The sequence below is a fragment of the Rattus norvegicus genome, chromosome 2 (genome assembly GCF_021556685.1).
Source record: "Rattus norvegicus strain SHRSP/BbbUtx chromosome 2, alternate assembly SHRSP_T2T, whole genome shotgun sequence".
Taxonomy (NCBI): Eukaryota; Metazoa; Chordata; class Mammalia; order Rodentia; family Muridae; genus Rattus; species Rattus norvegicus.
The window spans coordinates 218,194,895-218,209,128 of NC_141535.1; the positions used below are offsets into that span (position 1 = coordinate 218,194,895).

General features: G+C 39.6%; 1 protein-coding gene across 6 annotated transcripts in view; it reads left to right on the forward strand.

Moving 5' to 3' along the window:
- Nucleotides 1-14,234, forward strand: part of Zgrf1 (zinc finger, GRF-type containing 1) — a 62,484-nt gene that overhangs the window by 2,730 nt on the left and 45,520 nt on the right. For 2 of the 6 annotated variants that reach the window (XM_087624976.1, XM_087624984.1), the window contains 5 exons: nt 1,279-1,359; nt 3,151-3,210; nt 4,531-4,716; nt 5,018-7,250; nt 10,620-10,693. In XM_087624976.1, coding sequence (XP_087481102.1) covers nt 1,279-1,359; nt 3,151-3,210; nt 4,531-4,716; nt 5,018-7,250; nt 10,620-10,693 — 2,634 coding nt within the window. 6 annotated transcript variants of the gene reach the window in all.

A 14,234-nucleotide genomic window follows, 5' to 3' on the forward strand; every position in this document is an offset into this window, starting at 1 on the left:
TCATTGGAAACAATCTTTTTCACTTCAAGACCTGTCAATGGCACTTCCGTCTATAGCAACACATTATTTGGTCTTAAGACTTTTTTGTACAATAAAAAAATATCGGGATTGGGGATTTAGCTCAGTGGTAGAGTGCTTGCCTAGCAAGCGCAAGGCCCTGGGTTTGGTCCTCAGATCCGAAAAAAAGAAAAAAAAAATATCAAAGTCCCTAAATAACATTGGTGTGTAGAGCTTCTATCTTATTATTTATACTAGACATAAAACATTTAAAAATACTAAAAAAAAGTACATTTTAATGTAAATTGCATTTTTAATGATAAGTAAATAAAATTTCCAAGTAATAACTACACTAGGAGAAAACATTTGCCAGAGTAACATTGTTAGATATTTTCTGAAGATTACTAATGTGTGTGTATGTATGTGCGTGTATGTGCCATCCTCAGAAATGCCATCCAGCTCCTTTGAGACAAGGTCTCTCTTTGGCCTGGAGCTTACCAGTGAGGTTAGATTGACTGCAGATCCTAGGCACCCTGTATCCACTTAGGATGCATTACCATGTCTGGCCTTTTATGCAGATTCTGGGGCTCAAAGTCAGGTCCTCATGCCTGTGAGGAAGACAATTTCCAGCTGAGCTAATTCTCCAGCCCATGCATTGCTAGACAATTTTTTCCCTTACATTTTTTTAGCATTTGATGCAGTAATAGCTGGATTTTCACACTTGTTTCTGGATTCAATCTGTCATTGAATCTAGCACCATATGTAACGGTTGGGAACTCCGTTCTTCCACTGATGGAGGCGGAATCTAAAGTTAAGAGCAGTGTGAAGTTGTTCTGACCTCACAAGCTGTGACAGTTGAGGAAGCTGTGAGCTTTGGGCTGTACTCAGAGAGCTCTGAATAAGACGTGTAGGTAACCTGTAGCTGTGGTTCCTTCCCACTGACGATGTGGCAGTTTAAAATGATTTTTGATGCTCGCTTAACTTAAAGACTTCTACTTGCCATTTTTTCTTACCTTTTAGTACTACCCAGCTAGTCAGTTGTCTTCCTGTCCTTAAAATTGTTTTCCCCCCATTTTTTTATGCTGGGTGTTAAACTCAGGGTCTCATGACGCTAAGCCTGCAGTTTATAGTTGAGCCACAGCTCTTCACTGATATTGTTATTGTGATGATACATGTCCTATTATTTTGATTAAGAGCATGTTTATTTTTATATTCCCTGTAAGCTATATGATATTAAATGTGTGCAAGTGGCAATGATGTCTCCTTACTTTTGGAAATAAGGTCCTATATACTCATCAAAAGATGAAGAAGTCCAAAGTGTGGCAAGATGGAGTTTTGAAGACCACTCAGTTAGGCAGCAAGGTAAGTGCCAAGCAGCTGACTACGACCTGTAACAGATGTCTTCTTGCCTTTTGATCGAGCATTAAGAAAACTCTGTTGATAATAAAGTGTCAGTTATGGCCACACATTACCATGATGTGAAAAAGACATTTTCATAATGTGTTTTTGCACATTGTGAAAGTTCAGTAAGTAAACATTTTTCAATTTGTTTTGAGTTAAAAATTTTACTATGAGCTGGTCGTGATGCTTTCAGCATGTTAATTTCATTTGCACGACTCTCCTACAGGGTAAGCATTTTGTCTTTATTTTACTGAGGGGTACAGATGAAGTATCTTACCCACTCTCGTTCCCAGATGAAAGTGCTGGAGTCATTCATGAGCTTAGACTTGACTCCAGGACCCATTTTCTAGCTAAGTTTTTTGAGACATGGTCTTTGTGTAGCCTTGGTTGTCCTGGAACTGTGTAGATCAGACTGACCTAAATTCAGAGATCCCCCTGCCTCTGCCTCCCAAGAGCTGGGATTAAAGGTGTGTGCCCCAATCACCCAGCTCTAGCTAAATCTTTTTTTTTTTTTAAGATTTATTTATTTATTATGAACACTATGTTCTGCCTGCATGTATACTTGCACACCAGAAGAGGGCACCAGTTCTCATGTTGTGAGCCACTATGTGGTTGCTGGGAATTGAACTCAGGACCTCTGGGAGACCATCCAGTGCTCTTAACCTCTGAGCCATCTCTCCAGCCACTAAATCTTTTTGAGCATTTACTACAGAAACTAGGCTGTGAGTTGATATCATGCACGTACTAATGACTGTCATGTCCTTCAGATCAAATACGTGCTCTTAAGTGAAGGTATTAAGTCTCTTCACATTCTGTTTTTATTCTGTTTCTTTGTCATTGTAAAGCAGTGGTTCTCCACCTTCCTAATGCTATGACCTTTTAATGTAGCTCATGTTGTGTGACCCCCCAGCCATAAAGTTATTTCATTGCTACTTTATAACATTTGCTACTGTTATAATAGAAGTTTGCCAGTGGGGTCATGACCCACAGATTGAGACTCACTATTGTAAACCTATCACTGAGGGAGGCTTTTCAGTAGGGAAGTGATTATTTACTGTACTTTTGAAAATGATGTCTCTAGTTGTTTAAATGTAGGAGTGCTCTGCATGTACACCTGTGTGCCAGGAGAGGGCAACAGATCCCTGTACACATGGTTGTGAGTCTCCATGTGGAGGCTGGGAATTGAACTCAGGACCTCTGGAAGAGTAGCCAGTGTTCTTAGCCACTGAGCCATCTCACAGCCCTATTTACGTTAGTTTTAAAGAATATTTAGTTTGTTAAAATAAAAACTAGTTTTGCCTTAGGTCTGTAAGTTCAATTTATGTAACTTTATTATTTATTTTTTGCCTATTTAAGAGGTCCACATCGTATGTCTTCTGATTATTTGAGACTGGGTCTTTCACTGACCCCAGAGCTCAGCAGTGTGCTAGACTGGCCTCTCCTAGCTCCGTCTCCCTCACTTCTGCTGTGGACATAGGCTCATACTGAGATTTTACGTCGGTGTTGGGAACTGACTCCAGGTCCTTTTGCTTGTCCATAGATGCTTTGCTCACAGCCATCTCTTTAGCACCTGAGTCCTTGCATTTCCTACACTGTACCTCAGCTCCCATGCTCAGTGGATGCAGTAACATTTGAAGTAGATGTACTTTCAAATGCAAGTTACAGAGCATATATAGTTATGATTTCCTTATATGACAAATTTTGATTTCCCTTTTGAAAATTTTTTAACTTTTCTCTCTTGTTTTCTAACAGGCAATTTTATATGATGACAAAGGAACATGTTTGGAAAGCCTGTTTCTTAAGTGCCTTGAGGTATTTTAATGTCTTCACCTCACTTCCTTGAAATTTAAAACCTTAAATAGATACTCCTGTGTGAATATTCTTAATAGTGTAGTCGGAGTACTGATGCTGATAGGTGTAGCTGATATTTTGTTTATTATAGCTGTACCTTATGCTGTCAGCCTTTAGTCATTTCATTTTAATTTTTATGACAGTGCTATAATGTTTTTACATTAGGAGTGCAGCACAGAAAGGTTTAGTAGTGTGTTTGTGCACATAGAATGGTGGTTGCAGTTCATAATCAAACCCAGGATGTGACTCTAGAATCGGCCTCTATTAGGTGAGATTTTGTTGTGCTGGGGATGGAACTGACAGCTTCATTCCTGTAAGGTGTATGCTCCACTGCTGAGTTCTCTCTCAGCCTTCATACAGTGGTTTGATAGTCTTTGTGGAATTATTCCCATTTAAATATTTCCTCAAATACACATTCTGCGTTTTTCTTGTGTTTGAAGAAGGAAAGGACTGAAGGCATTAGAAATGCTCTGGCTCCTTTAAGACCCTGAAACACTTCCTATGCAGCCCATGACCTGTGTCCACACTTCAACTAGAACAGATCAGTGTTGTTCTGAAAATTAGAAATTCTCTAATAACAGCATGTGCTAAAATCCATTCCAATACTATACTATTACTATGTGGATGCTGAGTCATGAGATCTTGTATCATTAATAGTGGCTGTTCTTTAAGATTTATGACGAGAGACTAGGAGAGGCATTTTCTTAGTAGATGTTTAATTAATGCAGCTAACGTTATTTTATCCTAAGTAGTTTCATTAGTAAACATTTAATATGATAAAGATGTATTTTCTAAGTTGATAATCTTAGTGTTTTACTCTAGAATTGGAAGCAATTAATAAAATGACTAAATAATGCTCTGTTAGGAATGTGATTACATGTATGTAACTGAACTTAGTATTTGGGATAATTATAAAGTTCTAATCTATAAACATTTATAAAAATACAGAGTTGATGACTAATGGCTTTGACTAGTTGTATGGGTTCTAAGTGAAAGGAAGCTTTCTGCTTGTCTTTGTTCTTAGCATGTGTCAAAGGACCTCAGGAGCCCACAGTGTGCACTGCTGAATGAACAATTAGTGACATTTTCATCGTTTTATTTCCTTGTATATGTTTTTGATTATAACTTGTGCATGATAATCAATAGTTGAAGGATTTGCTGATTGATTACTTTAGCAACGTACTTGAATGTTCACTGCATCTTGTTCATTGCTGGGGAACCTGCTGGTATATATAAAATTACCCAATTATGCAATTTGGATGTTTATTTTTTAAAACGTAGGTGAAACCTGGAGATGACTTGGAAACTGACCGGTATTTAATCACAGTTGAGGAGGCTAAGGCTGCTGGAAGCAGAGCTGTTGAACCGGATGGCCCTAGAGAAGCCCTGGAGTCAGGCCCAAGGACCCTTGTATCCTCCAGCCGGTCTCTTGGGTGTCAGCCATCTGGCTTAAAAAGGAAGGCTACTGTACGTTTCTATGTAGGAACTAATATGTCAATGTATAATTAAAAGGTATTTTTAAAACTAGTACATTTTTTATCATAGGTTGCTGTTAAAATGGTGCTCCATTGTTTACTTAGGTTAACACAAAAGTAAATCCACGTTAGAAAAGTCTTACTAATACATGTTTATATTTTAATTTAGCGTATTTAAAATATTATTTACCTTAGACAAAACATACATGTTCTTTGTTATTCTTTTTAGCAAATGAATTTCACATTTTCCTTAGAAATAATGGTATAGCTGATAATTGTTTTAATCTATTTAGGGTTTTCAAAGACCATATAAGATGCCAAAGAAAGTGGCTGTTACTGAAAACAGTGGACCAGCTGCCTCGCTTGGCGATGGGAACTCTGGCTTGCCTGGCCCAAGATTTCTTCCCACGTTCTCCAACACACTTCCTTTGTTTTCCACTGTTGGTCATAAAGATGTGACGACTACGTCAGCAGACAACGAGAGTCCTGTCACGTTCAGGAACACAGAGAGAAGTGACATGTCTCTATCATCTCTTTCTTCATCCTTCACGATTAACACAGACACACTAGGTAAAGAGGACAAACTTTGCTTTCCTGTAAGTTCTGAAACCAAATATTCAGACTCTTTATTGGCCAGTGAACCCATGAGAAGAAATGGCTTGGACTCTTTCTGTCCTGGAGTTTCACAAACCATCAGAAGCAAAGCCCAGATATTAGCTCTTCTGAAGTCCAGCTCAACTACCAGGAAGGATCTGCCTGATGAGAGTACAGGACACGTTCCTAAGATACAACCACATGGCTGTTTGAAGATTACTTCTAAGCCAAAGGAAGACTGTGCTGAAACACAGAGCACAGGGAATTTACACTGTGAGCAGCAGTCAGAAAATCCTACAAGAAGTACAAGCCGGTGGGCCAGGTATTTACCCTCCCAGAGGTCATCTCCCTGTTCTGCTAGAGATGAAAATGATACACAGGACAAACCGGAAGCCCAAGAAGATGTGAACATTTTTAACTTGTCTGAACTTTTGGTACAACAAAAGTCAGAGCTCTTTGAAACATGTATTGAAAAGGGAGAATTATACAGTGAGGACAAACCGATAGATGATTGCCAGTCCTGGAGTCCGGAAGAAAGCTTAGCACCTTCATTCTGTAAGAACAGCAGCGTATGGGTTAGCTGCAGCAGTAAAGAAAGTGTCGACTTATTGTCAGAATCTGACACTCAGTACAGTAGCAAAGTGCCTTTTAATCAAAATGAGAAGGTGTGTATACAAGGGTCACTTTCCACTCAAGGTATTCAGGGGGCAGATGCAGATACATTGGAACCGGAGTATAGACCACTGTCACCACTGTCAGAAATAGAACATAAACAAATTGAAGTTGAGTCTTCTCTAAGTACCAGCTCTAGAATCTCTGATGACATTGTAGACATGGTTTCTAAAAGCAGTGCTGAGAGAGAAAATCTGGATACTGTTCAGAAAGCTGCACAGCCATTCTTGGAAGTTTCTTTTAATCTGAGCAACTTTGAGGCCAGTGACACTGATGAGATGTCACAAGAAGACAGCAGACTTTCCCAGGATTCAGAGAGGTGGGAGAAGGAGGTTGTGCTTATAGATGATTCCTGTGTTCAGAAGAGCTCTGGGGATATAGGCTGCCGAGAAATTGCAGGAAAGCACTTGCCACTCCTGTCGTCTGCCGATGGCAAGCCTAAAGAGGCCCTCACTGCTACTGTGACTCTGTTGTCAGAATTCTGTGATAGAACCTGTGTAGGTTTTAATTCAGGACCCCATGAAGATGCAAACACTGGCAAAGCACTAGAGGGGCAGTGCTACGGAGACACAGGGAGCAGTTTGGACTCGTCTCTGGGGTGGAGTGAGGAAGTGCTAGGGGACAGCAAAGAAGATGCTAGTGAATCTATCCAAGGAAATGCAATTAATTATGGTAGTGTTTCACCCTCAAATAAACTGGAAGGTATAAATACAAGCTTACATATTCCTTACCTTTTAAACACAATTGCTAATCCAACTCCTGAAAACAGCGACCTGATCTCAGAAGGTACTCCTCCTTCTGTTTTGCAAAGTCACATAGACAGAAATGACGAGTGGGTCTTATCACCAATCTCTAGCAGTGACATTAGTGGCCAGCTCTTGAGTACCACTCAGGATCACTCTGAGCATCATGAACTAGATGAATTCAACACTCAAGTTTCTAGTTCTTTATTTTACCCTGTGGGAATAAAACATCCTATTTACAGAGACAGTGAAGAAGATATTTCTGAGTCCAAAGAATTAGGAAGGATTAGAAGTTTGTCGTGCAATCATTTTAAAGTGGAAACTACACAGAGAAATGAGCAATCCTGGGCTACTTATAAAAATTCTTCAGAACTTTTAGAAGTAATAAATAACATATCCTTTTTAAAGTCACGACCTGAGCATGGCACAGCTTTAGAAAACTTGGCAGTAGTGAAAGAAAAGCATGTCTTTCCGCATGAAGTTCAGCACAGTCGAGGCCCAGATGTCAGTCCTAAAGGTTAGAGTCACTTGGTTGTTCCCTTTGTAGCTCAAAGGAAGGGAAGACTCCTGCTGTCTGCTGTACAGAGATTTACATATGTGGTGGGTTATGCCTGTGACCTCAGCACTTTGGAAGTATTAGAATTCAAAATTAACTGCACCTCTCCTTAGTTTCAGTCCAACCTGGGTATGTGAGACCCTCCCTTCAATAAATGGGGCTGGAGATTACATGGTGTAATGACAACTCTAATAGAGGATTATAGAGTGAAGACTAATTAAGTCTTCCTATCATCATTCCTCAGTCTACTTAACATTAACCAGTCTCTACAGCATCTTTCCTGAAATGCCCTGTGCATGTGCAGAACACAGATTGACAGGTATAAGCAAGGATATGTTCAGTTTAAGCATACTAATCAAAACTGTAGTGCTTTCCCTTCACATGACTACATCTCCATCCTGAGTGGTACAAGAGTGCCTTCTGCTCCATTCTGTAATATTTCTTTATTCTCAGTGTGAAAGGGCCCTGACTCAACATGTCAGTATATTTTACTCCTAAAATCTCACAGTGCATAACAGATCATTGCCAAATTATCACAGCAATGCTACTGCCCACCAAGATTTATCAACTTTGTAAAGTTCCCAAGTCCTTCCTAAGTCACTTTAGTAAATGAAATTGAGCCTCTCTTAGATTTTATAACTCTGCCATTTCCATGATTTCATGAACTCGTCAACTATTTCTCTATTTTTTTTTCTTTCTTTTTTTCGGAGCTGAGGACCAAACCCAGGGCCTTGCGCTTTCTAGGCAAGCACTCTACCACTGAGCTAAATCCCCAACCCCTGTTTCTCTATTTTTAAAATGGGTGTTGGTCTTTTTATTCTTGACTTATAATCATTTTCTTATGTATTGATAATATTAATCCTTTATGATATCTGCTGCATATGTCTGTTTATTTTTTAACATAAGTTTTCTCTGTGTAGCCTGGGCTATTCTAGAACTTGCTCTGTAGACCAGGCTGGCTTAAAATCAGAGATCTGACTGCCTCTGCCTCCTACGTACTGGGATTAAAGGTGTGTGTGTGTGCCACAGCCTGGAGAGTTGGCTCAGTTGGTCAGAGCATTTGTTGTTGCAAAGGACCTGGGTTCAATTCTTAGCACACATAGAGAGGGGCTCATCACCTCCTGTCGCACCAGCATGTTTGGTGCACAGACACACAAGGCAAAACACTCATATACATAAAATAATAAAAAAGTTATGTACCTCTGCCTGGTGTGTGTGTGTGTGTGTGTGTGTGTGTGTCTGTTGAGGCAGCATCTTACTCTATGGCTGTGTACCCTATAGCATGGTTCCTACTGATCTGTAGTATATGAAAGTAAATGAACAACACTGTGATAATCCATTGTTAGGATTAAATTCTTACTTGAATATCTCAAGTCATTTTTGCTAAAAGTATGAGTAAATTCCTATACATTCTAAAATTCTTTGAAATGTGATTAAGTTTTTTTAAAGATTTATTTATTTAGTATATATCTGTGTGTACATTTGTACACCAGAAGAGGGCATCAGATCTCATAGATGGTTGTGAGCCACCATGTGGTTGCTGGGAGTTGAACTCGGGACCTCTGGAAGAGTAGCTGGTGCTCTTAACCACTGAGCCATCTCTCCAGCCCAGGAGTTTGTTTTCTTTTTTTTTTTTTTTTTTGGTTCTTTTTTTCGGAGCTGGGGACCGAACCCAGGGCCTTGCGCTTCCTAGGCAAGCGCTCTACCACTGAGCTAAATCCCCAACCCCTAGGAGTTTGTTTTCTAAAAAAATGAAATGAAAATCCTAATAATAAAAATGAATGGATGTAACTGGTTCATAAACCAAAATAAGTACATAAAATTATAATATGAAGATTTGGAAAATACAGCATTTTGTTTTGAGAAAATGATTCATCAAATTGGAGGGGAAAGTACAGTAGCTGCACAGTGCTGAGATCTTTATGTTCTGTGATGAGCTCAGCACCAACTGTAGAATCATGGGTCACATGAGACATGCAACACTGACTTCTTGCACATTTTCATTTGCGCAGCAGCACATAATTATGCCCTTCAAATTTTTTAGTCTATTAACATTGAGCTCACAGTCAATGGTGCTGATGAAAACGATCCCTATGTGTTTTCTCTGTAGCAGACATCACAACTCTCACACTTAAGAATACAAGATAGCACTAACGCTAGGGGACTTTAAATAGTGAAATCATCATTAAAATCAAAATACGAACATTTTGGTACTAAATTGAAAAGGTATGACTATGTACAGCATGCAGTAAGGCCGAGTGTTGTCTGTCTTGTTGGGAATGTGCTCCGCTGCTGGTCTGCCATCTTGTCAGCCTCATACCCTGCTTGCTTTTAGTTATGCATTAGGTCTCAGTTCAGGGTTACTTCCTACGAGTGACCTTTCTAGAACTCCTGTATTGCATTTCATCACCTTCCTGTACGATACCTTTTCCTAATGTACTCTGAGTTTATCTGGTGTAATTGTGTGGTTGTCTTCTTTGTCTCTCCCTTTTCACTGCTCTGTCCCCAGTGATTAATTCCAATACTCTGGGCAGGACATCTTTGGTTTACATAGTGTGTTGTAGGTCAGATGGATTTAAGATAGGTTTGGATAGACTCTGGCTCCTCGTACTCCCCTTACTCCCCCCCCCCCCCCCCCCCGTGGTGTATGGCGATAGTGTAATAGTTTTATTAGCTTTCTTGTTCTCAACCATTGGGCAGTGCTTCATTTTTGACATTTGTATTATAGGTGATTATTGGTTTAAAATATATATTTTTAAAAATAGCTTGCTAAAAAATCCAAAAACATATCCCAATTAAGGCATAGTGACCAGTGAGGGAACTGAACTTACTGCTTATGCAGAGGATCCAGATTTGGGTCCAAGAATCCCCTTCTTGCCTTTGTAGGCGCCCAACATACACATAGTGCATATATGTGTGTGTAGACAAATATTCATGAAAAATAAATCTGTCTAGTGTGTCTACTTGAGACAGGGTCTCACCATGTAGCCCTGGCTGTTGTGGAACTCACTGTTAACTAGGCTGGCCTTGAATCTATAATCTACCTCCGATTTCTGAGTACTGGGATTAAAGGCATGCACCCAAACATGGTCTTAATGTTATTTTAAAAAAGAAACCAGTAATTTTTAAATTTTAAATATATTGAATTTTTGCCTTAAGAATGTACGTGTCTATACAGAATAGTACACCAAAGCTTTACTCCTGCTCCAGATTAAATGATTATAAGACATTACTTTTTAAAGTATATTACTTCAGTTTTAGAAGGAAATGTATTATTGCAAAATACTATGATGCATATGATAAGTAAGGCTGTTTGTTCTTTCATTGCAGCCAGGAGATCACCTGCCACAGTAGTGTCACATGCCCTGCTAGACTGTCCTCACGAGCATCGGGCATCTCAGCAGGTACATACGTATCCATCTCTAACTGCTGTGGTTTTCTTGTGGAGAAGATGAGTTTTATATGTGTATAGCATATACTTTGATTATACTTTCTCACTACTATCTCCTCTTCTGCCCCCATTCTGGTATTTATTCATGTAGGCATCATTCATGTCATATAGTTGATAAGAGTTACCAACTTACTTGGTAAGTCTTAGGGTTACTATTGCAACGATGAAACACCATGACCAAAAGCAACTTCAGATGAAAGTGCTTATTTTAGCTTACATTTCCAGGTAACAATCTGTTACTGGGGAAGTCAAGGCAGGAGCTCACATCAGGCAATAGAGCAGGAACCTAGAAGCAGGAGCTGATGCAGAGACCATGGAGGGAGGGTGCTGCTTACTGACTTGCTCCTCACAACTTGCTCAGTCTGCTTTCTTATAGATCCCAGGACTACCAGACCTGGGTGGTGCCACCCACAGTCCTCCCCCATTACAGCCAGATCTCTTTTCCCCTTCGATATCATAGTCAATCATTGAAGGAAGTCAGGATTAGAACTGGAACAGGGCAGGAACCTGGAAGCAGGAGCTGATGCAGAGACCACGGAGGAGAGATGCTTACTGGCTTGTTCCTCATAGCATACTCAGCATGGTTGGTTTTGTTTTGGGGTGATATATATATATTTTTTTTTTGTTGTTGTTGTTTTTTTTGTTTTTTGTTTTTTGTTTGTCAAGATAGGTATTTCTGTGTGTAGCCTTGGCTTTCCTGGAACGCTGTAGACCAGGCTGAGTTATTTTTTTTTTAATTTCATTTCTTGGCCCAAAGAAATGTATAATATTCCATCTGTCAAATACTAGCATTGAGTGATAGTAAATATGTGTGTCCTAGTAACTTAGCAATTTATTATCTACATAGTGAGTTAGGGCAGCCATTGCTGGGTCCCAAAACTTTAAAAGTAGGCTGAAGAGATGGCTCAGAACAGTGGTTCTTCAGAGTCCCCATGTGTCTCACAGCTGGATGTAACTCCAGTTCCAGGAGGAGCCCATGCTCTCTCCTGGCCTCCAAAGGGATCAGGCACACATGTGCCATATAGACATACATGCAGACAAAGCACCTATATACATGAAATTATATAGTTTTTAAAAATTAAAAATCTCAAAACAATGAGAGGCATGATGTCATTGAAAGAAGATAATGGGTCAGATGTTGAAATTGCCCCTGAGTTACTTCGGTATCCAGAGATGTTGTGTGCTGCTGTTTTGTTCTGTGGAGCCTTCTGTAACTTTACCACAGCATTCTAGAGAACTTTGTCACTTTGGGAACAATGATAGCAATTTCAGAAATAATTGTACTAATTAAGATGAGATGAAGTTCTTAGTAGTAGTATAATTTTCATTTCTATTACCAATAGCTTGTATGTGTGTGGTGCGTGCACATGCCTGTAAGAAGATAATTTTGTGGAATTCATGTAGGTTTCAGGAACCAAACAAGTGGTCAAGCTTGCATCACCATGTACACCATGTAGCAGCACCTTTACCTGCTGAGTGCGCCAGTTTCATTTCACTGGCCTAAAATGTCTTTCAATATTGTTTAAAGTTAACAAGATCAGAGCTGGGGTGGTGGTTCACACCTGTAATCTCAGCACTAAGGCAGAAGGAGAGATGTATATTTGGGAGTCAAATCTGAGATAGCATGAGCTCCTGATTAAAAAACAAAAACAAAACACCAAAACATCCCTTAAAATAAAACCAACCAACCCAAAAGCTGACAATCAAATATTCTAAAAGTTATCAATATAATAAAATTAAATATAAAAACTTATCAAAGTCATCAATATTTTCAGAAATACTTTTATCTGCTCTAAAAGTCTTTGAAGAAATGTTATTTTCTCAAAATGCTCTTGCCCCCACCACCAAGGAAGTAGTTTCTCTTCTTATCATTTTAGTCGGTATTCTTTTGCTTCAAGGCAGTTTATCTCTATCTGACACACACATTATATATTATTTGTTAGTGAATTCAAAGGTGATATTCCAAACTTGTTCTGATTTTTCACTATCAATTTCTAATTTAATGTGTCAAAACGAAACATAGTCAAAGGACCTACCAGTTGTGTCCCATTCAAAATGGCTGTGCCCTGTCTGAATTTCCTCTTGGCAACCGAACAGCACATCAATTATAATATTTTTGATGCCCTCCCCAAAGTCTTTTCCTGTTTTAAGATAGTTATTATGGTGGTATAGGTATAGCTTCCATCTGTCTCCCTTTTGGTTAGTACAGAGATGTTATAAACAGCGTAGCTAAGTAGTAAAGGAGACGGTTTAGGGGAGGGTTGTTTTAAGCGGTAGCCTCGGGGCTGGAGAGATGGCTCAGTGGTTAAGAGCACTGACTGCTCTTCCAAAGGTCCTGAGTTCAAATCCCAGCAACTACATGGTGGCTCACAACCATCTAGAGTGAGATCTGATGCCCTCTTCTGGTGTGTCTGAAGACAGCTACAGTGTACTCTTATACATGAAAAATAAATAAATAAATAAATTTTAAAAAAGAGAGAAACCCTGTCTCAAAAAAGAAACATTAAACAAATAAAGGTGTTACATTATTAAAAAAAAAAAAAAGAAAGAAAGATAAAAGCGGTAGCCTTGATGGGGCATTCCTGGGCTAGATGTCCAGACTCACCGCTGCTTACCTTGCTGCAGTTCACTGCCATGTGGCCATTCTCACCACAACTGTAGCACTTCATTTGGGTACAGTCTTTCTGGATGTGCCCAAATTGACCACAAGTGTAGCATTCTGTTCTTGTTGCTGGTTGCAGTCCTGAGTCAGATGAACAAGCCAGCTGCAGATGTAACAACACTTGAGTTGAAGTTCTTAACTAAATCATCAGATTAGTGTTTGTCAGTGGAGACTCTTAGCCTTGTCAGTGGGACAGTTCTCACGGCACTTCCTTTCTAGCACATAACTTTGAGAGAAAAGAATGCTTCATTTGTCCCCGTTTCATCTTATTTCCCATGTTACTGGTCCACTTTAATAATATGTAAATAGACTCTAGAGGCCGGCCACAAAGCCAGAGAGAGTATAGGAAACACATGCTCTGTAGTGAACAAACGAGTTCACTTGAGTTCACGTCATGGCTTCACCACGTGTTTTGCTCTGCCACTTCTACACTGCTCTGTTTCTGACTAAATATATAGAAATACTCAAGTAGTGCTTCCTACTCTACACCAAGATGGCCGACAAGGGGCTGAGGGAGGCTCAGCAGTTTAGAGCATGGGCTGTGCTTTCAGAGGACCCAGGTTGGAGTGCTAGTCGCTAAAAGTCACCTGTAGTTCTCGTTCCAGGAGATCTGACTGTCTTCTGGCTTCTAAGGGCCTTGTACACATGTAGTACACAGACATGCATGCAGGTGAACATCATATACAAAATAACGTTTGAAAAAAACTTACAGCACGTATATGATTGAGTTTGTAAATAGTCGTTGTGTTCCTGAAATCCCCACTCTCCCACTGGGAGAGAACTGCGTGTTAGCACAGACTAAGGCACGTTCGAAGGTCCCTTCAGTAAAGCA